General features: G+C 35.3%; 1 protein-coding gene and 1 pseudogene across 1 annotated transcript in view; both read right to left on the bottom strand.

Annotated features, from left to right (window-relative positions):
• The window catches only part of CDKL5 (cyclin dependent kinase like 5), a 110,784-nt gene extending 85,874 nt beyond the window's left edge, over positions 1-24,910 (bottom strand). The window contains exons 1-2 of the mRNA XM_063084019.1: positions 24,838-24,910; positions 22,265-22,299 (exon numbers count right to left, since the gene is read on the bottom strand). Of these exons, the coding sequence (XP_062940089.1) occupies positions 22,265-22,299; positions 24,838-24,901 (99 nt within the window). The 5' untranslated portion in view covers positions 24,902-24,910. The remainder of the gene's footprint in view (positions 1-22,264; positions 22,300-24,837) is intronic.
• Positions 2,535-4,598, bottom strand: LOC134367034 (gap junction alpha-1 protein-like; annotated as a pseudogene).
• Positions 24,911-25,410: the final 500 nt, after the last annotated feature.

The raw sequence follows: 25,410 nt of genomic DNA, 5'->3' as shown, positions 1-25,410 counted from the left end.
AAACTGCAAAAAATGCAAAGGTCCTTCAACAGGTGAATAAATTGTGGTAACTCCATTACTAAGGAACTACTCAGCAATAAAAAAGAACTATTAGTACACACAATAACTTGGGTGGATCTCAAGAGAGTTATGCTAAGTGAAAAAAAGCCAATCTCAAAAGGTTATACAGTGTATCATTCCATTTAAATAGCATTCTTGAAATGAAAAAATTATAGAGATGAAGTACAGATGAGTGGTTGACAGGGGTTGGAGAAGGGAAGGGAAGAATGTGGCTGTGGTTGTAAAAAGGTAGCATAAGGGATCCTTGTGATAAAACTGTTCTGTATCTTGACTTTGGTGGACACACAAATCTACACAAGTGATAAAATTACACATAACTAAACACACACATGCATAAATGAGTGCATGTAAAATTGGTGAAATCTGAATAAGGTTGATGGATTATATCGATGTCAGTTTTCTGGTTATGATATTATACTATAATTATGCAAGACGTTACTACTGAGAGAAACTGGTTGAAGGGTATATGGAATCTATTATTTCTTACAACTGTATGTGAATCTATAATTATTCTTAAGATAGAAAGTTCAAAGGAAAAAAGCAAGCCATACATGAAAACGGACGTGAAACAAAGTAAGGGTGGCAGTGTCTGATCTGATCCCAAGGTTTCAGAAGGTTTGTAGCACCCAGTAGACACACATACCCCATTAGAAAATAGTTGCGATTACCCCTCATGCTCACGAAAGGGTTTGTGAGAAGGAAGTCTGAAAGACTCATAATTTAACCAAGAGATCAGGTTTTCTCAATGAGACTGTTTAAACTGTCAGAGCAAGATGCTGTGGATTGGCAGGTTTAATGTTTAGGTGGTCCTGTCTTCTTCCCTCAATGTCCTGGGGTAAGAAGAAGCTTCTGGTGAAAAGTAGATCAGTTAAAAGAAAAAAAAAAGAAGCTAGATTTTTTTGCACATCTGAAAGTAGTGGTTGTATCTGTGATCCTGCTACATATAATTAAAGATGCTAATACCAAGACCTATAACATAATCACTGTGATTCCATTTCTAAAATTATGATTCTAGTGTATTTTGGTTAAAAGGTACCGATGAAGAATTCAAAAGACTAGGAAAGATCAGTGCAGCCAGAAGTTCTCAGAGGAGGCACACAAGGCTCTCTTAAAAATTTATTGAACAAAGAACACTCTCTAGAACATATGATATGATAGACTAGGTCCACATTTCATGCAATGAAGCTGAACGACAGTAGTTTAACATCAATGTTAAGCAAATTAGTGTTTCTCGTTGTACAAAACTGTTGATGTAGCCATCAGGCAAGAATAAAATATGAAGCTCAGCATTTTCGCCAATCATCTGTGATGAGCTTTAATAAAGGCAGTTGAAAAAACTTAGATTTCTTTAGTACACATTTCAAATAAATTAGTTACATGAGTACTACTCAAATCTCTTTCAACCTCTCATGATTTCCAAATGAAATCTTAGTACAAACATCAAAAACGCCAGTCACCCCAAAGTATAGACTGCCAAACTCATAACAGAATATAAGGTCTGAATTAATGTGTATTAAGTAGGGCAAAGCCAAGAATTATTAGTTACTGCCAATTCATGTAAGCACATTTAATAGTCCAGCTCTAAGCGTTTTTAAGTTTCTCACATTACTGAGTGCTATTAACAGTACCGAAATTCTATCATTCAAGCATCAATGACCACATTTCAGAAAAAGGAAACATTCATGTCAGCAACAGCATCACTGCTATATTCTACAAAAGGGAAAAAAAGAAAAAAAAAGAATCATAATTAACAGAACCAGTATCCATAATAGTATACGGGGGTGGGGGGTGGGGGGTATTTTAGGGAGAAAAATGTACTTTACTGTCACAGAAGGTATTGGCCCACACCACAAAATTCATGAGAAAGGGTCAAATTTTAACACTGTGTGTACATTATTTTTAAATCTATGTTCATGAGTTTATATTGCATCTGCTTGTATCAATACGCAGCAAATATCACTCTTTCACATATGTTGAAGCATTCTAAGGGCGTTTGGGAGAGAAAAAGCCCTTACTTATACATCACCTAATGCAATTTCATTCAAAATCTAAGTTCTTTGAGTGAACCACTTTAAATACCAACATATACTTCCTGTTAATCCCCCTCTCTCCACCCTCCTATTCCAGACATGCCCAAAGGCACCCTGGTCTAATGTCTGCATCTGCTAAGCTTCATGACTGAGGTTGCTAAGTACTACCTCCACTGGAGCAAAGGTACACTTTCTACTGCACCTTTCTTCTCTTTAACAACCAAGCAGAATCCCAATGCTTTCAGGCACATATCTCGATCCCTAGGTCATCGGGTTGCTGCTGGCATCACTGTTGGCTGTGTGGGATGGCTGCTGGTCTACAGTGGCTAGTGCCCACTAACTAAGTTGTTTTTTTGTTTTGTTTATTTTTTGTAGAATTCTACTTATCGGCAGGGAAATCAAAAGGCTTTGTGTGTGAGTTAGAGGTGATGCTTCCCGCCTGCCTCATTTGGGGCAGTGCATACAGCTATGCCCTGTATAGTGCATATAGATATGCACTGTAACTGGCATGGTTTTGCATACTTCCTTGTTTGCTGTAACTGTGGCAAGAAGAATTGTTTCTTCTCCAGGAGCCAGCTTATCCCCAGGAGGAGACGTGGTGCAGAGATGAACAGTTGATGAGAAGCCATTGGAGGGGCTCTGCAGACCAGTTGTATCATGATAAAGATCACTCTCCTGATCCTTCACATGATCCTTAATACTCTTAAATAAGAGACGGAATAACTCAACGACGTTCAAGGCAAGAGACACCAAGGACACCTCCAGCATGAAGATGAAGAAGATGCTTTTCCCTGTGGGGTGAGAGAGGAAGCAGTCCACCTGATGCGGGCAGGGGTCTTGTGTGCAAGTGTAAACTGCACTCAGGCTGAATCCATACATGTATCACTGGATCAGCAGGAAAGCCACCTCGAAGACAGCCTTGAAGAAGACACTGATGGTGTAGGTTCACAGCAAGTCCCCTTGGACTTTCACCTTACCATGTTCTTCAATGCCGTACTGAACTTCCTCATCTCAATTTCCAGCAAGTGCATCTCCACACTGACACCATTGCTTTGGACAATTCTGAGTTCCTCCACCTATTCATTCAACTTCTCCTCTTTTTACATCACACAGAACAAGTGCGCTGGTACAAAAGGATGGGCACAGACACAAATATGATCTGCAGGACCCAGAAGTGCACATGAGAGATTGGGAAAGACTGGTCATGGCAGACATTTTCACAACCAGGCTGTTGAGCGTTACAACGAAAGGCAAACTGCTCATCATCCCAGGCTGGCTCAACCGTGCGTGGTCCCCAGGAGCAGGATTCCGAAAATGAAAAGGACTGAAAGCCACACCTTCCCTCCAGCTGTGGCGTAGGCTTGAATATTATCCAGGAGTTTGCCTAAGGCACTCCAGTCACTTACATTGCCTGTTTGCTGCTCTTTCGCTTAAAAGAAGTAAAGTAGGCACGCCAAGTAATCGCACTCCTTGGAAGATGAAGTGAAATGAAAAAGTAAGTTCAAGTAGTCAAAACTGTTTCAAGTCTAAAAGTCTGTTGTTGTTTGGCACCTTCCGCACTCCTTCCCCCTAATGGAAAAAACTTGCTGATACCAGGTAAAAGCTTATATGGATTCTTTTTCATACATGGCGAGTACTCCTCAACAAGGCCATACAGACAGCCATAATGGGACAAATTACATAAATGGGGGAACAAAACAGACAAACCTAAAGGTCTCCTTCAATTCCAGAATAAGGTAATCTCCAAAAATAATGACTTTAAAGACAGAAACTGAATTAACAACTCATACTCATATGCTGACTGATTCATCTGCGGAAGAATTAGGGCCAAGATCTCCCAAACAGATAATAATATTCATCCAGCCATTATTTATTTAGTGCCTACTAGGTGCCAGGTACTATACTAGGCACTGGTTCCTACTGCTGAGTAAAACAGACAGAATTCCTGTACTTGTAGAATTCACAATCACCTGGGGTAAACAGATAATTAAAAGTGAAGCATTTTATTAAATCTAAGACAAAATCAATTGTAAGATAAATCATCATTTTACTTACCACTGAGAAAGGAATCAAGGTATCCAGTGTAAGATGCAACCCAATTTCAGAAATGTGGGGAGAAATACATATCTCAGAATCAAGAAAAAAGGCTAAGTGAGCAAGTGAATATACAACTGCAAGTTTAAATAAGTGCCAAGAAGAAAACAAATAGGAGGCCCCAATAGAGAGTAATGTGAAGAAACCCAGACCAGACTGAATAGTCAGCCAGGCAAAGAGTGGGAAAATTGTTAAGGAAGCAGCATGTGCAAAGATTTTAAGGGGAGAAGAATTCACTGTATTCAAGGAACTAAAAGGCAGGCAGTGCAGTTACCAGATGGTGGGCAAAAGAAGAGGTAGCATGGTCTGAGACTGCTGCCATTGGGGGCTACCTCGGGCATTGACTTGGCCACAAAGTGGCCCAGGGACAGAAGGCAAGATTACACTGAGAAGCTGGGGCAAGATCAAGGCCATGGTAGAAATTACAAATGGCTGTTCAGGAGCTCTAGCGGACAGCTGGCAGGTTAGGGAAGACGGGATCAGATTGAGAGATGTACAGAGCAGTACAGGGATGGGTATTCTGTGCCAATGGATGACCAGTGAGAGTTGGTGGTGACAAAAAATAAAAGAGGATGTCAAGAATGATGGGGCTGGTCCTAAGTCTCTGAAGAGGGGAATGGGCAATTAATCCTGGTGCTGTGGTCCTGAATGCTTTGCTGAATGAGGTGGCATTTTCCAAGGGTAGTTGCCAGTCCAGTTAGCATGAAGTAGCAAGAGCAGTACAAGAGGAGCTGCTGTTCCCTCACTATCTGGTGACAGAGTTTGGATGTGTTGTCCCCTCCAAAACTCATGTGGAAATTTGATCCCCAATGTGGCAGTGTTGGAAACTGACTGAGTCATGGGGGCAGATCCCTAATGAATGGATTAATGCTCTCCCTGGGGGAGGGGGGATTAATGAATGAGTTCTTGCTCTATTAGTTCCTGTGAGAGCTCGTTGCTTAAAAAGACCCTGGCACTTTCTCTCTCTCTCTTGCTTCCTCTCACCATGTGATCTGCTTGTACCCACTGGCTGCTTGCCACTTTCTGCCATGAATAGAAGCAGCCTGAGGCCCATGCCAGATGCAGCTGTCCCAGAATCGTAAGCCAAATAAACCTCTTTTCCTTATAAATTACCCAGTCTCAGGTATTTCTGTTATAGCAACACAAATGGTCTAAAACATCTGGGAATTGGAGGTCAGGTCCCCGGCCAACAGGGGTCCCAATTTAAATATTTATTTAGTGAATACAGACCACCTATCTTCAGTTAAATTGTCAGCAAATGGAAGCTTTCTTATTAAGACTAAGTTACTGATATACTGTGTTCATTCTTGTGAGTTTCTTCTAGGTTATTGTTATAATATATGAAGAGTTTTAAAAAAAACACTTTTAGGAGGAGCAACAGTGATACCACCTCACTAACGTGCTGAGGGTGGGTAGAACAGGAATGGTGCATAACACATCTCCACGCCACTACTGAGGGCCTGTGAGTCTTCACCCATTTCCTCCTTACAGCCCGAATTTCTTCACAAGAAACATGTCTAAGCAAAAGTGTAGTGAAAGGTTTCTGCCTCTAATTCAGAGCATGCTAGACAAATGGATCTACCTTAAAATGGGCCCAGCTAATTGATTATTACATGGCAAAAATAATTATTTTCAACCAAATCCTTGCAATACAGCAAATCGTTTTAAAACAAATTTTATTTAGTATATTAAAATTACATTCATAATATTTAACATTTCAATTCTCCCTCTTCAAAAATATCTTTAATTCCCAAAGACAGATACTCATCTTAAACAACTGGGAAAAATCAAGAGAAAAATATTTCTTAAAGTAAACATGATATAAATTTGCCAACTAATAAGCAATCTTAGATATCATACAGCTTATTTGTTTCTTGGTTTAATGGCTGTTCCTTACAGCAGATTCATTGAGAAAAATAAAACTTAAAACGAATCCTTAAAAAATGGCAAGGTTAACGAAATGTACAATGTCCCAATCACCCAAGGTTGGTTACAACTATTATCCAAGGATAAGAAATGAAGCCTCCCAAAATGCAAATTTTTGGCAAGTAATCAAATTATAAGGCTTTAAAGTACATACAGTACTTTCTCAGTTGCTTAAATAACACATTTTAGCCAAATTGTCCTCTATCTCACAGATTCTGAAAGTAATCCTATTAAGCTAAAGTCACCAAGATGTATAATTTAATACATTCTTCAAGGTTAATTGAAAATAAACCATTGGCAGCATAAGAGTTTTGCATTTATTTTCATTGGTTTTTCAAATTTAAACAGTGCTTAATCTCTAGAGCTTTCAAAGTGCCTTGGAAAATTGAGTTACTTCTTCAGAAACAAGTGGGGTGAAATAATAAGTGAAGAACAGAATCCCCAGAAATACTTTAGAATGGTTTATAGAAGGCATCTGATAAAACAAAAAGCAATGCTAAAGGGAAAAAAGAAAATCAATAGGTATATTAATTCTAGTTAATTTAGGATAGAATTATTAGCCATTTTCAAGAACTAGATGAAGTTCTTAAGTTTCTCAAGTATTTTGTTCTGAAAAAGTTCTTACTGTGTGCATGAAAATAAAGACATCTGAGATTCAAGGGATGAAAATAACTAAGAATGAGTCATCTCAGCTAAGCAAGTGGTTCAGAGGAAAGTTAAAAACCTCTTGCTAAACATTATTTTTAAGCTGGACCAGATATTTCCAATTTTAAAATATAAACGTAGGACTGCCAGTTTTAGCTTCAAAACACACAATGCTTGGACATCATCACTCCTGTCCTTACAAAAAGAAAAAACCCTAACATTGAAAACCAGCAACTTTTCTTACACCTACCAGAGAACTGAGGTCACAGGGCAACCTGACCTCCTGAAATCTAAAGAGACAGGCAAATATGTAGAATCACATCCAAAATCAGCTTACCTGGAGCAGGAAACACTAAACTCATACACTAGTAAGAAAACTTAAATGATAATTTTGGCAAATGAGAACTCTGGGGGACCCAATCTTAGAAGGCCCTCCACGCACTTGTGGCTTTATCTCTAAAAATCTCACCAGGCTCTGACGGTGAAGATCCAAGAAAAATCTCCTCCCCTTTTGGGTGAGAGGAGAAGAAAAGTAACCATTTTGAAATATGCCCAGGGGTAAGAGCCAATAAAAATCCTCTCTTCTTTTGGGGAGGGGGAAGGGGAAAATAACCATTTTGAAATGCACCCAAGGGAAAAGTAACAGTTTTGAAATAAGCCCAGAATGTTCTTCATAACAAAGGCCAACATGCCAAGAGAACATTTACCAGCCTTATGTGTCCTAAGAAAGGGAAAATTAGCCAACTACAGCTTCTGTAGCCTTCCTGTTTTACCTAACAGGAGGGAAAAGAAAGAAGGGGGTGGGTGGGGGTGGTTAAGAAACACTTCCGCAGCTTGTAGCCAAGGACTCAGGGTCAACAAATAACTGAGATTATAGAACACTTTCCCTTCCTCATACCCTTCCACCATGTCAACAAGGCTGTTACAGTACGGTAACACTGGAATACAACTGAAAGAGTTTCAAGACACAAATTCTATTTAAAAAGGAGTTCTTAGAGAAACCCAAAGACAACAGGGTAGAAAAAAATTAAACAAAACAAAAAAACAAAGGCACTAGAGGAAACTAGAGGAAACTCTGGCACCTATACCTACATTAAACATGGCTCAGCTTCTAGCCAGATTAACATAAAACCTTACACTAAAGGCCTATTTACCTCAGTTCCTATTAAACAATACATCATATCCAGCTTTAAAATATATATATAAGGCATATTAAAAGGCAAGAAAAAAATGCAGTCTGAACGTAAGCATCAGAACCAGATTCAGATATGACACAGATTTGGGAATTATCAGATAGGGAATTTAAAATAACTATGATTGCTATGTTAAGGGCTCTAATGGAAAAAGCAGATGACATGCAAGAACAAATGAGTAATGTAAGCATACATGACCTTAAGGAAGAATTAAAAGAAAATGCTAGAAATCAAAATCACCGTAACAAAAATGAAGAATGCCTTTAATGAATTCATCAGTAGATTGGACATAGCTAAGGAAAGAATCAGTGATCTTAAATATATATCAATACAAATGGCCCAAACTAAAATGCAAAGGGAAAAAAAAAACTTTTTAAGCAGAACAGAATATCCAAGAATTATAGGAAAATTACAAAAGGTGTAACATACAAGGGTACTTCAAAAAGTTTGTGGAAAAATATAATCGAATGATAATATGAATCTTTCTATGAACTTTTTGAAGTACCCTTATACATGAAATTGGAATACCAATAGAAGAAAATGAGACAAAGGAGAAGAAATATTTAAAAGAATGGCTGAGAGTCTTTCAAAATTAATAACACCAACTTACACATCCAGGAAGCTCAGAGAACACCAAGCAGAATAAATACCCAAAAACATACACCTAAGCACATCATATTCAAACTACAGAAAACCAAACACAAAGCGAAAATCATAAAAGAAAGCAAAGGGAAAAAAGAACCTGACCTATAGAAAACAAAAGTAAGAATTACACCTGACTTCTTCTCCGAAACCATGCAAGCAAGAAAGTGCAGTAAAATATTTAAAGTGTTTTTAAAAAATTATCAACATAGAAGTTATTCAGTGAAATTATCCTTCAAAAGTTACAAACATGGTTCATATTAATCCAACTATATTAATTATTATTATATGTGTGAATGGCCTAAATATACCAATTAAAAGAGACTATCATAGTAGATTAAGAAAAAAACCACTTTAAATATAAAGACACAGGTTGAAAGTAAAGAGATGGAGAAAGATATACCATGTTAACACCAATCAAAAGAAAGTTAAAGTAGCTGTATTAATTTTAGACAAAGCAGATTTCAGAACAAGGAAAATCATTAGGGATAAAGAGGAGAATTACAAAATGATAAATTCTCCAAGAAGACATAATAATCATTAATTTGTTAAACCAAACTAGAGAGCATCAAAATACACAAGGGAAATACCAATAGAACTGCAAAGAGAAACAGACAAATGCACTATTATAGTTGGAGATTTCAGCACTACCTTCAGTAACAGATACAGCAGGCAAAAAAATGAGTACGGATATCAGTAAACTGAACACCATCAAACAACTGGATCTACTTCACATTTATATAATGCTTCATCCAACAACAGTACAATACACACATTCTTCTCAAGCTCACATGGAACAATCACCAAGATGGACCACATTCTGAGCTATAAAACAAATTAAAAAGAATAAAAATCATACTAAGTATGCTCTCATACCACAATGGAATTAAACTAGAAACCAATAACAAAACAATAGGTAGAAAATACCCAAATATTTGAAGATTAAACAACATACTTCTAAATAATACATTGGTCAAAGAATAAGTCTCACGAGAAATTTAACTTTTAGAAGGAGAGAGTAGAACTGTGGTTACTAGAGGCAGGAAAGGTCGGGGAAGGGAGATAGTGAGAGGCTGGTCAACGGACACAAACTTACAGCTAGATAGGAAAAATAAGTTCTATTTGTGTACAGTCAAAATAGGCATCTATAATTAACAATTTCCTGCATGTTATCAACTGGCTAGAGGAGAGGAGATCAAATGTCCACATCACAAAGAAATGATTAAGTTTTACAATGATGAATATGCTAATTACCCTGATTAAACCATCACATATTGTATACATGTTTTAAAAAATACTTTGAACTAAATCAAAATTTATATAATGCAGAAAAAGTGGTGCTTACAGAAAAGTTTATAGCATTGAAAGTATATATTAGAAAAGAACACATACCTGAAATCAATAATCTAAGCTTCCACCTTAGGAAACAAAAGAAGGGCAATTTAAGCGTAAAGCAAGGAAAAGAAAAAAGTAATAAAAAATTACAGTGGAAATCAATGAAATTGAAAACAGAAAATCAATAGTGAAAACAATTCTTTGAAAACATCAGTAAAGTTGATAAAACTCTAGCTAGATTAACCACGAAAAAAAGAGAAGAACACAAATTAATAACATCAGAGATGAATGAAGTGTCATTAATACCAATCACCAGGACATTAAAAGGAAAATAAAAGAATATTATGAACAAATCTATGCCTAAAAATTTGATAAGTCAGATGAAATGAACCAATTCTTTTTAAGGAACAAACTACCAAAATTTACACAAGAAATAACAGATAATCTGAATAAGCCTATATCTATGAAAAAAAGTAGATCAATACTTACCAACCTTCCAAAGAAGAAAGCCCATACTCACAAGGTTTCACTGGTGAATTCTACCAAACATTTATGGAAGAAATTATACAAATTCTCTACAATCTTTCCCAGAAGATAGAGCAGAGGGAATATTTCTCTTAACTCATTCTATGAGGTCAGCATTACCCTAATACCAAAACCAGATAAATACATTAAATGAAAAGCAAACTAAAGGACAATATCTCTTGTGAACATACATGCAAAAATCCTCAACAAATATTAGAAACTGAATCCAGCAATGTATGAAAAGAACTATATATGATGACCAAATGGGATTTATTCTAGGTATGTAAGGCTAGTTCAACATTGTAAGATCAATCCAAGTAATACACCAAATAATACATCAACAGGCTAAAGTAGAAAACTCATACAATCAGATCAATTGCTACTGGAAAGCATTTGACAAAATCCAATATCCACTCATGATTTAAAACAAAAACAAAAACCTCTCAGCAACCTAGGAATAGAGAGGAACTTCTTCAAGTTGATAAAGAACATCTATAAAAAACCTACAGCCAGTGTTAAACTTAATGGTGAGAAGCTGCACGCTTTCCCCCTAAAATCAAGAACAAGGACGTCCCCTCTCACCAACTGTATTCAGCATTGTACTGGAAGTCACAACCAATACAATAAGACAAGAAAAGGAAATAAAAGGTATACAGATTGGGAAGGAAAAAATAAAACTTTTGTTCACAGATGACATGATTGGCTATGTAGAAAATCCCCCCAAATTTACAAATACAAAACAAAACAAAGCAAACAAACAAAAAACTCCTGGAACTTATAAACGATTATAACAAGACCACAGGATACAAGGTTAACATCCATAGCCATTTACTTTCCTATATACCAGCAATGAACAATTGGAATTTGAAAGTAAAAACACAATACAATTTACATTAGCACTCCCCAAAGAAGTACTTAGATATAAATCTAACAAAATATTTGCAGGATCTGTATGAGAAAAACTACATAACACTGTTGAAAGAAATCAAAGAAGATCTAAATAAATGTAGAGATATTCTGCATTTACAGATTGGAAGACTTGATATTGTTAAGATGTCAATTTTTCTCCATGTGATCTACAGATTCAACACAATCCCAATCAAAATCCCATTATTTTGTGGATACTGAAAAACTGATTTTAAAAATTAAATGGACAGACAAAAGACCCAGAATAGCCAACAAAATTCTGAAGAACAAAGTCAGAGGACTGATACTACCTGATTTTAAGACTTACCATAATGCTACAGTAATCAATACAGCATGGTATTGGTGAAGACCTTCCAGTGGGATAAGATGTAGAGGTGGAAGGAAGAAAGTGATATTGATGATCCTGACCCTGTGTAAGTCTAGTCTGATGTGCGTGTTTGTGTCTTAGTTTTTAACAAAAAAGTTAAAAAAGTAAAACAAATTAATAGAAAAAAACATAAAATAAGGATATAAAGAAAATACTTTGTATAGCTGTACAATGTGTTTGTGTTTTAAGCTAAATGTTATTACAAAAGAGTCAAAAAGTTAATAAAGCAAAAAAGCTAAGGTTAATTTACTACTGAAGAAAAATATTTTTTTATAAATTAGTGTAGCCTAAGTGTACAGTGTTCATAAACTCTACAACAGTGTACAGTAACTTCTGAAGCCTTCACACTCACTCATTGACTCATCCAGTACAACTTCCAGTCCTACAAGCTCCATTCATGATAAATGCCCTATACAGGTGTACCTTAAAAAAAATCTTTTATACCTTATTTTTACTGTACCTTTTCTATGTTTAGATATACAAGTAGTTACTATTGTGTTACAATTGTCTACAGTATTCAGTATAGCAATATGCTGTACCCGTTTGTAGCCCAGAAGCCACAGGCTATACCACGTAACCTAGGTGTATAGTAGGCTGTACCATCTAGGTTTAAGTACACTCTATGGTGTTCACACAACAAAATCACCTAACAACACACTTCTCAGAATGTATCCCCATCGTTAAGCAACACACAACTGTATATGTTTTACCACAATAAAAAAAATCAGTACTATTTCTATACACTAGCAATGAACAATCCAAAAAGAAAATTATGAGAGCAATTTCATTTATGACAGTATACAAATGAATAAAACACCTAGGAATAAATTTAACCAAGGAGATAAAAGACTAGGGCTGTGGACTGAATGTCCCCTCAAAGCTCATTGAAACTTAATCCCCACTGTAACAGTGTTGAGAGTGGGAAACCCTATTATGGTAATTGAAAGGTGAGGCCTTAAAGAGGTGATTACATTGTGAGGGCTATGTCCTGGTAAACGTATTGATCCATTCATGGAGTAATGGGCACAATTCTGATGGCTTTAGAAGGAGAGCAACTGAGAAACTTTCTCTTGTTCAGCCATTTCACCATGAAATACCCTGTGTCACTATAGCATCACCACCAACAAGGCCCTCACCAGATGTGTTCCCTGGACTTTGGACTTCCCAGCCTCTGAAACTGTAATAATAAACCCTATTTCTTCATAAATTACCCAGTTTCAGGTATTTTGTTATAGGCAACAGAGACAGACTAATACAGATAATATGCTGAAAACTACAAAGCACTGCTAACAGAAGTTAAAGAAGACTTAAATAAATAGAAAGTTCCCATGTTTATGAATTAGATGAATTTAGAGTTAAGGTGACAATACTACACAAAGCAATCTTCAGATTCAAAGCTATCACTATTAAAATTCCAATGGCATTTTCCCCCCTGAAATAGAAAAGGCAATCCTCAAATTCCTATGGAATTGCAAAGGGCCCTCAATAGCCAAAACAGTATTGAAAAAGGGAACAAAGTTGGAAGACTCACACTTCCCAATTTAAAATCTTACTACAAATCTACAGTACTCAAAACAGTGTAGTACTGGAATAAAGATAGGCACATAGCCCAATGGAATAAAATTGAAAGTCCACAAATAAACCCACACATCCATGGCCAATTTGTTTTCAACAAGGGTGCCAACACTAGTAAATGAACAAAGAACTATCTCTTCAACAAATGGTGCTGGAACAGCTGGACATCCACATCTAGAAGAACGAAGCTGGACCCCTATTTCATATCGTATACAAAAATTATATAAACTAACTCAAAATGGGTCAATAACCTAATAAATATAAGAGCTAAAACTATACTACTATACTATTAGAAGAAAAAACACAGGTGTAAACCTTCATGACCTTGGATTTGGCAATGGTTACAAAAACATAAGCAATAAAGGAAAAAATAGATAAATTGGACTACATCAAAATTAAAAACTTTTGTGCAAAGGACGCCATCAAGAAAGTGAAAAGGCAACCTACAGAATGACAGAAAATATTTGCAAACCATATATCTGATAAGGAACTTATATTTAGGTTATATGAAGAACTCTAAAAACTCAGCAAGTAAGGCAAACAACCCAATTTAAAAATGGGCAAAGGACTTTTGAATAGATATTTCTCCAAAGAAGGTATACAAATGGCCAAAAAGCGCATGAAAAGATGTTCGATATCACTAATCATTAAGGAAATGCAAATCAAAACTATAATGAGATACCATTATACATCCACTAAGATGGCTACAATAAAAAAATAAGAAAACAAGTGTTGGTGAGGATGTGGAGAAACTGGAACCCTTGTATACTGCTGGTAGGAATGAATGTAAAGTGGTGTAACTGCTGTAGAAAACAATTTAAACAATTCCTCAAAAAGTTAAACATAGAATTCCATATGACCTAGCATTTCCACTCCTAGGTATATACCCCAAAGAACTGAAAACAGGGACTCGACACTTGCACATGAATGTTCACAGCAGCACTATTCACAATAGCCAAAAAGTGGCAACAACCCAAATGTCCATCCACTGATGAATGGATAAACAAAATATGATATAAACATACAATACAACAGAATATCATTTAGACATAAAAAGGAATGAAGTACTGATACATACTATAATGTGGATGAACCTAGAAAACATTACGCTAAGTGAAGGAAGCCAAACTCAAAAGGTCACATGGTACCTGATTTCATTTATATGAAATATCCAGAATAGATAAATCCATAGATACAGAAAAAAAGACTGATGTTTGCCAAGAGAAGGGGAAATGGCGAGTGAGTACTTAATGAGTACAGGGTTTTCTTCTGGTGTGATGAAAATGATTTGGAACTTGAAAGAGGTGGTGGCTCTACAACACTGTGAATGTACTAAATGCCACTGAACTGTAAACTTTCAATGGTTAATTTCATGTTACGGAAATTTTACCCCAATTAAAAAAAAAAAAAAGATGGGCCTAAAATGGGGCTTAATTCCTGGCTGTACCATCTACTAATTTGTGTGGACTTTTACTAACTTGTATCAGCTTATTTGAGCATCGGTTTCCCCCATGTAAAAGGAGGATAATTTCTTTCAACATTTATAGTTATGAGGATTTAAAGAAAAATGAAAACGAAGCAGCTAGCACAAAGCCTGGAATACAAGAAACACTTGAAACAGAAGTTACAACTATTTCTTTTAATTTCTCACTTTGTCCACTTGAGTCATATTAGGAAGATAGCTCAAATTTTTTTCTCCAAAGAATTTCTCTTCATATTTGTAAGAATGTCCTCTTAAACTGAAAGATTTTTTCATAGTCTTGATAAAGACTATTTTCTTCTTTGTATTCATCTTTGGGTGAAAAGAAAGCTATTCAAGCCAGTGGTAGGACGTAGGGTGAATAGGTTGTGTGTGTCTCTTTATGTGTAGTCCCCAGCAAATTCCACTTCCCTGTTCTGACAGTTGATATATGAAAGACATAACCAATACAAAATTTCCTACCCAGCCACACAAAGGATTTTACCCAAATCCAGATCAAGGGAAAAGTAATTTTCAGTGGAAGTCCCCCACCTTATTAACTTTATTCCTCAGGCTCCAAGAGCACCAGGGGCAGAGAGACGAATAGAAATTGACATTGTTGGTTAACTAGGCCACTATGCTATTTCCACCATATTCTCCTAGTTAGGGCTTACTCAAAAGCAGAAGTCAACAAACTTTTTCTGTAAAAGGCCAGATAATAATTTTAGGTTTTGTAGGTCATACAGCCTCTGTCATAACTACTCGACTCTGTCACTGTATCACAAAAGCAAGAGAAAATATGTGAATGAATGGGTGTGGCTGTGTTCCAACAAAACTTTATTTATAAAATAAGTGGCCCATTAACAGTAGTTTGCCAACTCCAGATCTACATTGTCAGGGATGGTTCTCCTGCCCATCCTAATATGACCTGGGCCTCACAGATCAAGTTTCAACTGTACCATTTGGGGAAGGTTCTACAATCCATCATTACTACACCAAGCATTCTGGGCCCTCTGACACTCGGAGGTAAACAGAGGTTGTCACTATACCATTCTCATTCAGTCTGTCATCAACTAACAGTGCTACTTCCTAATTCTATTCCAATCTTTGCAGTAGTCCTCTTGTGTAGTTATGGGAAATGCTTTTTTTCCCCTTTATTACTGACATGAGTTTTTCCTAAGCAAGTTTCAATGGAGAATTCATTTTAAAAAAGGGAAAGGTTTTACATTATCATTTCAACTACCATCTTCCCTCATATTTACCTCTCCTAAACTATATTTTAAGCTTCCCAACAATAGAAAACATGACATGACATCTGTTAATTTATCCATGTAGACTAAATTCCTCCAAAGAAAGAATTACATCTTACCGATTTTTGCAGAGCCAGTGCCTAGCTAAGTGCCTGATATTTTGTAGGCACTCAATAGATTTTTCTTAAACAGGTATTTGGTTGACTTTTACTTTATAATGCCATGCCAAGAACACAGTGCTTTAAGTATAGGAGGCAGTACCCTCCACACCCCAAGTACTGGTTTCTTAAGTTAAAATGCTTTAATACATGAAAAAAACCTTTAAATTAAGAAATATTAAAGCTCAAAAGCATTGTAGAAAATGAACTATAGCTTCTAATTATATAGTATTTCAAGGCTGGATTACTTTTTATATAGGACTAGATCACCATGCACTACTTTCCAGTCACTGGTTTCAACAAGTCATAAATGATTATGCTTAACTAACTTAAGAGTATCCTCTATAAAGGCATTTGTTAATCACTTCTTTTTCTTATATTATCAGTGAATATATATTTCAGGCCTGTGTAGAAAAATGATCCACACTCACTTTTGCTCCTGAAGTTTTGAAGAAAAGTGGCATTAAGGAGCTAGTAAAAAATGACTTAAGCAAAGAAATTTATGAGACTAATGAAATTACTCATCTTAAGAAGGTGTAGAAAGAATGTTCTCTTCTTTGAACTAATTATGTTTTTATGATTATCATGAAAGGGACTTTAAAGTCAACCTATAAGTGTTCAATAAATAATAATGTTGACTTAAATTAGACAACCAAAAAGAAGAACGCAGTAGAGAGCTGGTGCATAGGAGGAGGGAGTCAGTCCCTGTGGAGGAATCAAAGATGGTCCCAAGGATTTGAATGGGGCAAACTGGAAAAGCATCCTAGCCAACTCATCCTCCAGATGAGGAGGGGAAATGATTTAGGAGCCGAGTCACTGTAAAAAGGATGAACGAAGTAATGTCTTCTATGTAGACAGAGCTAGTACTGGCTAATTCTAATATGACTGTTCCCTTACCCCATTTTCCAAACTACAAACAAACAAAAAATGAAATCCAGATTAAGATGATGAGGATAAAGGCAACCAGGAAGGCTGCAAAGGCTCAATATTCTTCTAGTCCCCTAAAGAAGTCAAACCCACCTGGAAAATGACACAAGCCATTATTCCTTTTATTGGTAAAAAGATAACAGAAACATGGGTAGTGTTTCCTGTATAAACAGACCAGTAGACCTGAAATACAAAATATTATAATACAAAGAAGATTTTGGTAAGACTTTTGTGGTGTTCCAGAGACTGTTCTACACTTAATTGGATCAGTAACAAAAACCAGGTCAAGAGGAGCAGAACCCACACAGAAGTAATGGTTCTATATGCATGCCTCTGTAAGAGGAGACACAGGATCTTTTTTTTCCCATTAATGATTCCTGCTATCTTTGTTACCAGCCTGAAGTCCAGTTTAACAGTGGCATCATATTGATTTCCATAACCTGCAGTTAATTAATGCCATTTAATAGACTAGTTACTTAAAAAAATTATTATGGGAAAATAAACACTAAGATATTTCCAGCATTTTATGATCTTTATTAAAAACCCCAAGCCTCACTATAATATTTTTCAAATGCTAGAAATTTTGTACATGAAAAGCAAGAACCCTCATCTTATTTTTATTTAAATAAGGAGGAAAGTAATGTTGACTCACTTAAATTTTTGTTTTAAAAATTCAATTTGCATATAAAATCTAAAACTAAAACTTAAAGAAAACATTTGTTTTACTTAATGTGGGAAAAAAACTGAAACAATAAAAGATTGTTTTGTTTTCGTATAAAATAACTGTATTGTTTTAGATGGTAGCCACTTGCCCAAGGCAAATATGTCCCCAAATAACTATCCATTAAATTGGTGATGGTTTGTAGACTTTTTCTCAAGTATCTTCATAAAAGTTTGGTTTATAAAAAAAAAAAAAAGTAGCCAAATCCTCATTCAGCTTTTTGGTAGAAAAATAAAATTAATCTGAAAAAGAAAAAAGGGATCACTAATTCAAAATGTACAATGCTTGCTAAAAATGCAACCTTATAATAAAAGATAAACTGTAAGAAGTAATAACAAACAGCCAAGAATGCCTTTTAGTAGGGGAAAATATAGGTATTCCTGACTAGTCAATATTTAATCAAGTCTACTCTTCCTAGTACTCTCAATCTCCATTTCTCAATTCTCAAAAGACAAAAATGGCACAATCCAGATTTCCTCTTTCTACCCTCTTCTTAACCTCTTGCAACCGGGCATTCAATGCACCATCTCACATAAAGAAGTCATTAATAGATGGCGTTGTTAAATGAAATGTTAATTACTCACCCTCAATCCTTATCATCATGGATCTTTACAATGGATTTTTACAATGGTGGTGAATACCATCTTTAAAAATCTTTCTTCCTTGCTTCAAGAGGTTCGCCTACGTCCTCCTTTCAGTCTCACAATTTTAAACATCCCCTTCACTTGGCTCTGTACTCCCTCTTGGAAGGTTCATTATCATTTCACAGCTCCATCTCACACTCAAGTTAGCTATTTCTGGAGTCAGATCAAATCCTAGTTCCAACACTTACCAGCAGCATGATCCTGGCACTGTTACACTGCCCCTCTGTGACTCAGTTTCCTCTTCTTTAAAATGGGGATAAAAGTAGGATTGTTGTGGGGATTAAAATATCTAGTAGAGTGTCTAGCATATGGTAGCTGCTCAATATGTAGTATTTACTAACATCAGGTTTTATAATCTGACATTTTTATTCTTTATTATTAAAGCCAAACTCATTATTTCTCCCCCCAAACTTATACACTTCTTATAAGTTTTCCAGTCAGATTAAATAATACCAGTGCTTTCCAGTTTACCACGTTCAAATCCTTGGGATCATCTTCAATCCCTCCACAAGGACTGAGTCTGTGCTACTCCGCAACAGCTCTCTACTGCATCCTTCATCTTCATTTCTTTAACTTAAGTCAACGATATTATTTACTGAACACTTAGAGGCTGTACCCCAATACTGGATTGTTCAAGGCTTTGTGCAATTAGCTATCCCAAGAGCATATGTCACCTACTACTTGAAAAGAAACAAATACGCAAATAAAAAGAAAATCTACAATGCATATCTGCAGGGTAAAGGTCCAAACCAGAACATCTTCCAAATGTGAATAGTCATAAGAAGTCATAAACAGAGGCTTAACAGTCATTGCTAAGAGGTTCCATATACATGCCAATATATGTATATATAAAAATAAATAGAAGCTGTCAAAAAGAGTACAAGCTGTACATTTATTTCAGTAACTTAAGAAGTATGGTCTTTGGCCTGGAATAGCCCAACATTGTATTGTGTTCACAAAAGACAGCATATACCTGTTTATAAACATGACCTCTAAATTTTTGCAACAGTACTCAGACTAAAACAGTGACTTTCTTTCATACTTGCTCAAATATACAATATGCTAAGAATTATTTAATTATATATATAGCCACAGCCAACCTTTTCAAAAAGATATCCAATTCATGCATAAGTAATCACACAGACCTATGCATAAGTAATCATAGACCTGATCTATACATTTTTATAAGCATTTCACTAAGTTTTTTAAAAGTATGCAAACTATATTGGCATGATTATTTTACATATAATGGGTACAATAGGGAGGATTATATACATTTTTAACTATAACATCAGTTTCACAGTAATCCATTTGTTTGATCCTAAAGTATAAATCTTACCAGAAACACCAAGTTCTCTATTTTTGGGAAATGGGGTATAGATCTGAAGGTTTGATTTTAGCTGAGAAAAGGATATATTCTAACAAGTCTTATGACTAAACAGCTGCTGATTCTAAAAAGAGTTTTATATTACTCTGAGTTAGGCACTAATTTATGCTTTAAATTTTCCATCCAGTGATATCTTTTTAGATGCATGAAAGGAAAAAGCAACAATACTTAGCTGGCCTGTCAATACCCTCATTTAGTGAAGGGCAGCAAAAAGAGAAATTTTTTAGATGCAATCTCATTTGCAGCAACCTCATGAGTTATTTTTTAAAGTATCTATTCTATCTCTTCAGACAAACCGTAAGCCATATAAGGACAAGGAAACTATAGTTTGTTCAACCTTATAATTCAAAGTGCACTATACATAGCCACTAGAAATTTAGTGTTGGTTTCTCAAGAGCAGAGATGCCCATTCTCATCCACTTCACTCTGGGTCCATACAACATATTTTGATAAATGAGTAAATGGAAAGATAAAAACAATATATTTGACTAATAAGCTTTATTTTTACATAAAAGGCAGGAGACCTTCGATAAGGTCAAAAGAAAACATAGGGAAAATGGTCACACATCAAAGTATTACAAAAACCAGGAGAAAACATTTGCACAATTTGAATTACATATATCAGATATATGTATATATATAATATATATGTACGCGTATATGTGTGTGTATATGTATATATCTCAGAAATCCTTGAGTTTTAAAACCCAAGATTAAGATTTGGAATTGAAGCTTCCATTGCTATGCTGTATAAACAGAACCATAGTATAAAAAGAGATGGTATTATGTTCACGAGAGGCAAATTTAACTTGGAAACTAACAGCCTATTTTCACCTAAGTAATATCCACCTGAGAATTTTATATATTTTTTAAGCTTCAGAAATTTATTATAACCCAAGGCAACTCATTAAAAGCATTGCATTTCATTAGGGAGCTTTCCATTTGTTTAACTTCAAACTGTAGTAATATTTCTTAATGAGGTGTTCAAGGTGCTAAATTTATTTTGATTACATTTAACTTATTTTAAATTCTCAATCATCCTTAATCAAGAACCAATAGTACTCAATTTTTGAGGATTTACTGGCAAAGAGATCTTCAGATAACTATCATCAACATAAAATAATCTGAACACCCAATTTCAAGAATAATAGAAAAGAAACTGCATTAAAGTAAGAGATCTGTGATCTAAAATGCAAAAATATATGAACTGACATGAAGGCTTAAATCCAAAAGGTAGGTAGTATTTTGTAAAATAGGAAAGAAAAAGCAAAGATAAAGATTTATATCATCCTTTACACACACACATACACACACACACATTACTATTGATAGATGACAGATTCAAGAGTTTAAATTAAATGTTTTGGGTTAAATTACTAAATTCATCTCAGACATAAATTATATCACTATAAAATATCACAAAAAAACTTCAACCTTGGTCTTAACAAATTATATGCAAAATAACATGAGGCCAAATAATACTCAGACTAGGTATACCATAATAGAAAAATATTTAACCTAATGTTTGAAATTGTTAGTTTCAACACTTGCCATCTTACAGGCAGTCTCCAAGTAAAACATACCACTGAGCAATAGCTAACGGAAACTTCAAATAACCAAATAACTTCTCTGAATAATTTGTGATTATTATCAGAGTCAAATAACTTATAATGTTCATTTGAAAGCTGTTCAAGGGTGATCAATTAAAGCCAGCAATCATAAGCATACACTATTATCCCGAGTCCTCATCCATAACCAAACACTTATCCACTACCTTTCAAAATCTGGATTCAAACCCATCAAGCAATCTTTTTTTTTTTTCCTTTTTGTGACCGGTAAGGGGATTACAACCCTTGGCTTGGTGTCGCCCGCACCGTGCTCAGCCAGTGAGCGCACCGGCCATCCCTATATAGGATCCGAACCCGAGGTGGGAGCACCACTGCGCTCCCAGCACCGCACTCTCCCAAGTGAGCCACGGGGTCGGCCCCCATCAAGCAATCTTAAGTTACTAGGTCTACATGAAAAATACTGAACAAAACTCCTACTTGCTGATAAGTACTTGAACATAAATTAATTGTCTTGTCACTATTGTGTTCTCTTTTCCCCATCCTATCACCTTTTCTCTCTTCCTATTTAGCAGCTTTCATAGGTTCGCCTATACATAGGTTGGTCGAAAAAAATTGCACATGATTGCAAAGGGCTAATGACTACTTAACCATGATCGAGCTTATCCAAAAGAAGCCTCTTTTTTTCGGGTTCACATATTACTTCTACTACGTTAAGCATCATCATCATAACCAGACAGTTTTAATTATATGCCCACATGCACACAGCACTGCATTAATTTCAAAATAGTTAAACATATACAGATATTTTCTTTTTAAAAACCATGCACTTGCCTTGTGTCTGCATTTAAGTACAACTCCATAGGCTCCTATAATAAAAAGAAGTAAACAATCAGGGACACATATATGAACCACAGCTCTTGAAGAAATCAAAATTCTGTTATATTTACATTGCTTATCAGCATATATTATAATAATGATGCCTAAAATGACAATATTCTATAGTGACAATGCAATAATGAACCACATACCAACAGAGCACATTTTTTTTTTTTTTTTTTTTTTAAAGATGACTGGTAAGGGGATCTTAACCCTCGACTTGGTGTTGTCAGCACAACGCTCAGCCAGTGAGCTAACCGGCCATCCCTATATGGGATCCGAACCCGGGGCCTTTGTGTTATCAGCACTACACTCTCCCGAGTGAGCCACGGGCCGGCCCAGAGCATGGCTATTTTATTACATATCTTTTAAAAATGAAGAGTATAGACAAGTCATTTCCCCCAAGTATTTTAAATGTTTCTCTTTTTAAAGAAAATTTCACTCAAGACATTTTTTAATTTAGGCTTAAACATTTTTGGAGAGAAGATTTGGTCATAAGAACTTTGAGAGTAAATGAAAATTAAATCAAAAGATTCTAGAGAACTTACAACTTAAGAGCTAATGACTTCCCAATAGTAAGCTCAAGCGCAGAGCCTACCTAATACGCTATCTGTCCTAGGGGACATTTAAATCCTCTTCTAGAATACTGGAATGTCTCTCCTGACTGGCAAAATAATACTGGCCTCAGGATTCCAATTAACTAGCAGGAGTTGCTATCTTTTTGCCATAAATAAAGATAAAGTTCAAGGGCACAGGCCACAAGCATTCCCCCTTTCTTGGGTATTTTTGATGAGATTCATCACTACCTTTTGGGTTATGCATCCTATTATCTAGGTGATAAACTACTTCCTTAGATGCAGAATAGAGTTGACAGCAAAGTACCCAGGAAACAGGTTAAAGTTATACTGTGAAAAATCTAATTAAGAAATCAAAACGTGATGTATGATAACTGAGCTTTGTAGAAACATCAAGAACATTGACGTTAGCAGACAGGCAAGGCCTGCGTGCATCTATAAGAAAGTGACTTCAAGGAGACAAAATTGGGAAATGTTTCTCCCACAGAGTCTAGGAGATCTGAATTAGTCTCCCTCACTTTGGTGGAGATGGATGATTCTTATTACCATAGTTAGGATGGAACCAGCCTTTATGACCATCCAACTTAACTCCACAATCACCAGGCCGTTGTTCAATCCTCATTTACCTGCCCATGCCAGTTTTTATATGGGGTGAAAATGCACTGTTTAGGCTACAGGAATGAAGAATTTGCTTGACAGATTTTTTATATACTTAATATATATGTATTTCTTAGCCAAAAAACATCTGAGATGGTGTTTTTTGAAAGAAGAACAAAGAAAAAAATATACAGCAGTGATAGTTCTAATTACAACTGAAACTAACATTTCTGATTTATAGAATAGTCTGGTAATTTTGGTTGATCTGTGCCAGTCCCTGAGAAAATGATTACCTACGGGTATACTGAGAAAAATAAGGTTATGATCCAGAAAAACTTAGGCTCAGAATCTGGAACATTTCAACCTTGTGCTGAACTTCTCCAGTCAGCAGCTTCACCGTATAAGTATATAATTGCAATACTATTGGAAAATAAAATACGATAAAATAAGCAAAAAAGACAGCTATTATAGAACAGATAGTAGGTAAGACACTGAGAATGAATTTTATTTACATAATCAATATGAAGAAATGGAAAAGGAGTTGACTAGTGAAGGAAAGACTCATTCTTTTCATATGATTTCAACTTCAGATCTTGAAACAAGCATCCAGTGATTAGACTCTCTATTTTCATTGTTTCTACTTAGTTGAAAAGGATTTACTGACTTAATATTAAAATTTTAAACAGCTTTGCTGTTCACATAGGTAAATTTTTAAACTTCTTTTGAAATTCAAAATTTATTGAAAATTCTGAAGAATGAAATTTTTGTAACATTTGCTTTAAAGATATAAATGCAAATAAACCATAATTTTAGTCACTTATCCCATTAAAAGAATTGTTTATCAAAATTTCTATAAAATTATTTTTAAGTCAAGAGCAAAAATCACTAAGCAGGAAAAAAAACTGAACACATACAAATAATTTTTTTGTTTTTTGGGAAGGGCAGCTGGCCTGTAGGGGGATCTGAACCCTTGACCTTGGTGTTACCAGCACCATGCTCTAACCAAGTGAGCTAACAAATAAATTATTTAAAATAAGCCTAGCTGATATAAAAATAAAATGTAACAAAAAAAAAAAAATGTAAAGAAACCATGATTGCTAATGAAAAGAATGAAATGAAAAAAGTCTTAAGAAATCTTTGATTTATTAAACTTTAAAGGGTTTTTAAATGTTATTGGCTTTCAATTATAGTAAGACCCAAATAGTTTAAGAGCAATTTTATTTTTAATATTTCACTCTTAGATGCACATCCGAATTGATATAGGTTAAATTAACAGAATCTGAATCAGTAACTTTTTGGTGGTAGGTATAACTATACATTGCTCGAAATTCAAGGAATGCAAAAATTGCAACTTACCTTCACCTACAACCCCAAGGATCTCAAATTTATTCATCACATTACCAATGTTAGGAATCTTCATGAAGACAAACTCCTCTTTTGATGCAAGCCACGGAACATGGCACCAAAAAAGGAACTTCTGAGAGGGCTATGCAGTAAGTAGAACAAAAAATGTCCGAAGAAGAAACTCTCAATGATTGACAGGAACTTTCACATATTTGTTCCAATAGTGAAGTATTAAATGATTCCCTGAAAGAACAAACATAATTAAAAGCCATAAGTTTTATATCATAGTACTCTAATAACCACTTCTACTTTTCGTATAATTCTTTTAAATCCATGTTAATGTTTCATATGCTAAAAAAAAAAAAAAGAAGAAGAAACAATAATAGGAGGAAAGAACCCCAAATGGAATGAATACAAACAAATGAACTTCCCTGTATGAAATGAATAACAGAACCATGCTGAAGGGGACCAGGGCAAGAAAATTAACCCCAGGTAACTTTTGAAAACAGTATTTTAACTATCTACTCTCAAGCTAAAGACAAAAAGAAATATAAACAAATACTGTACTCTACTTAGATATTTGCT

Source organism: Cynocephalus volans, chromosome X (assembly GCF_027409185.1).
Source record: "Cynocephalus volans isolate mCynVol1 chromosome X, mCynVol1.pri, whole genome shotgun sequence".
NCBI lineage: Eukaryota > Metazoa > Chordata > Mammalia > Dermoptera > Cynocephalidae > Cynocephalus > Cynocephalus volans.
The sequence above is the reverse complement of the archived record's forward strand: the minus strand, read 5'-3'. Positions and strand labels throughout refer to the sequence as shown.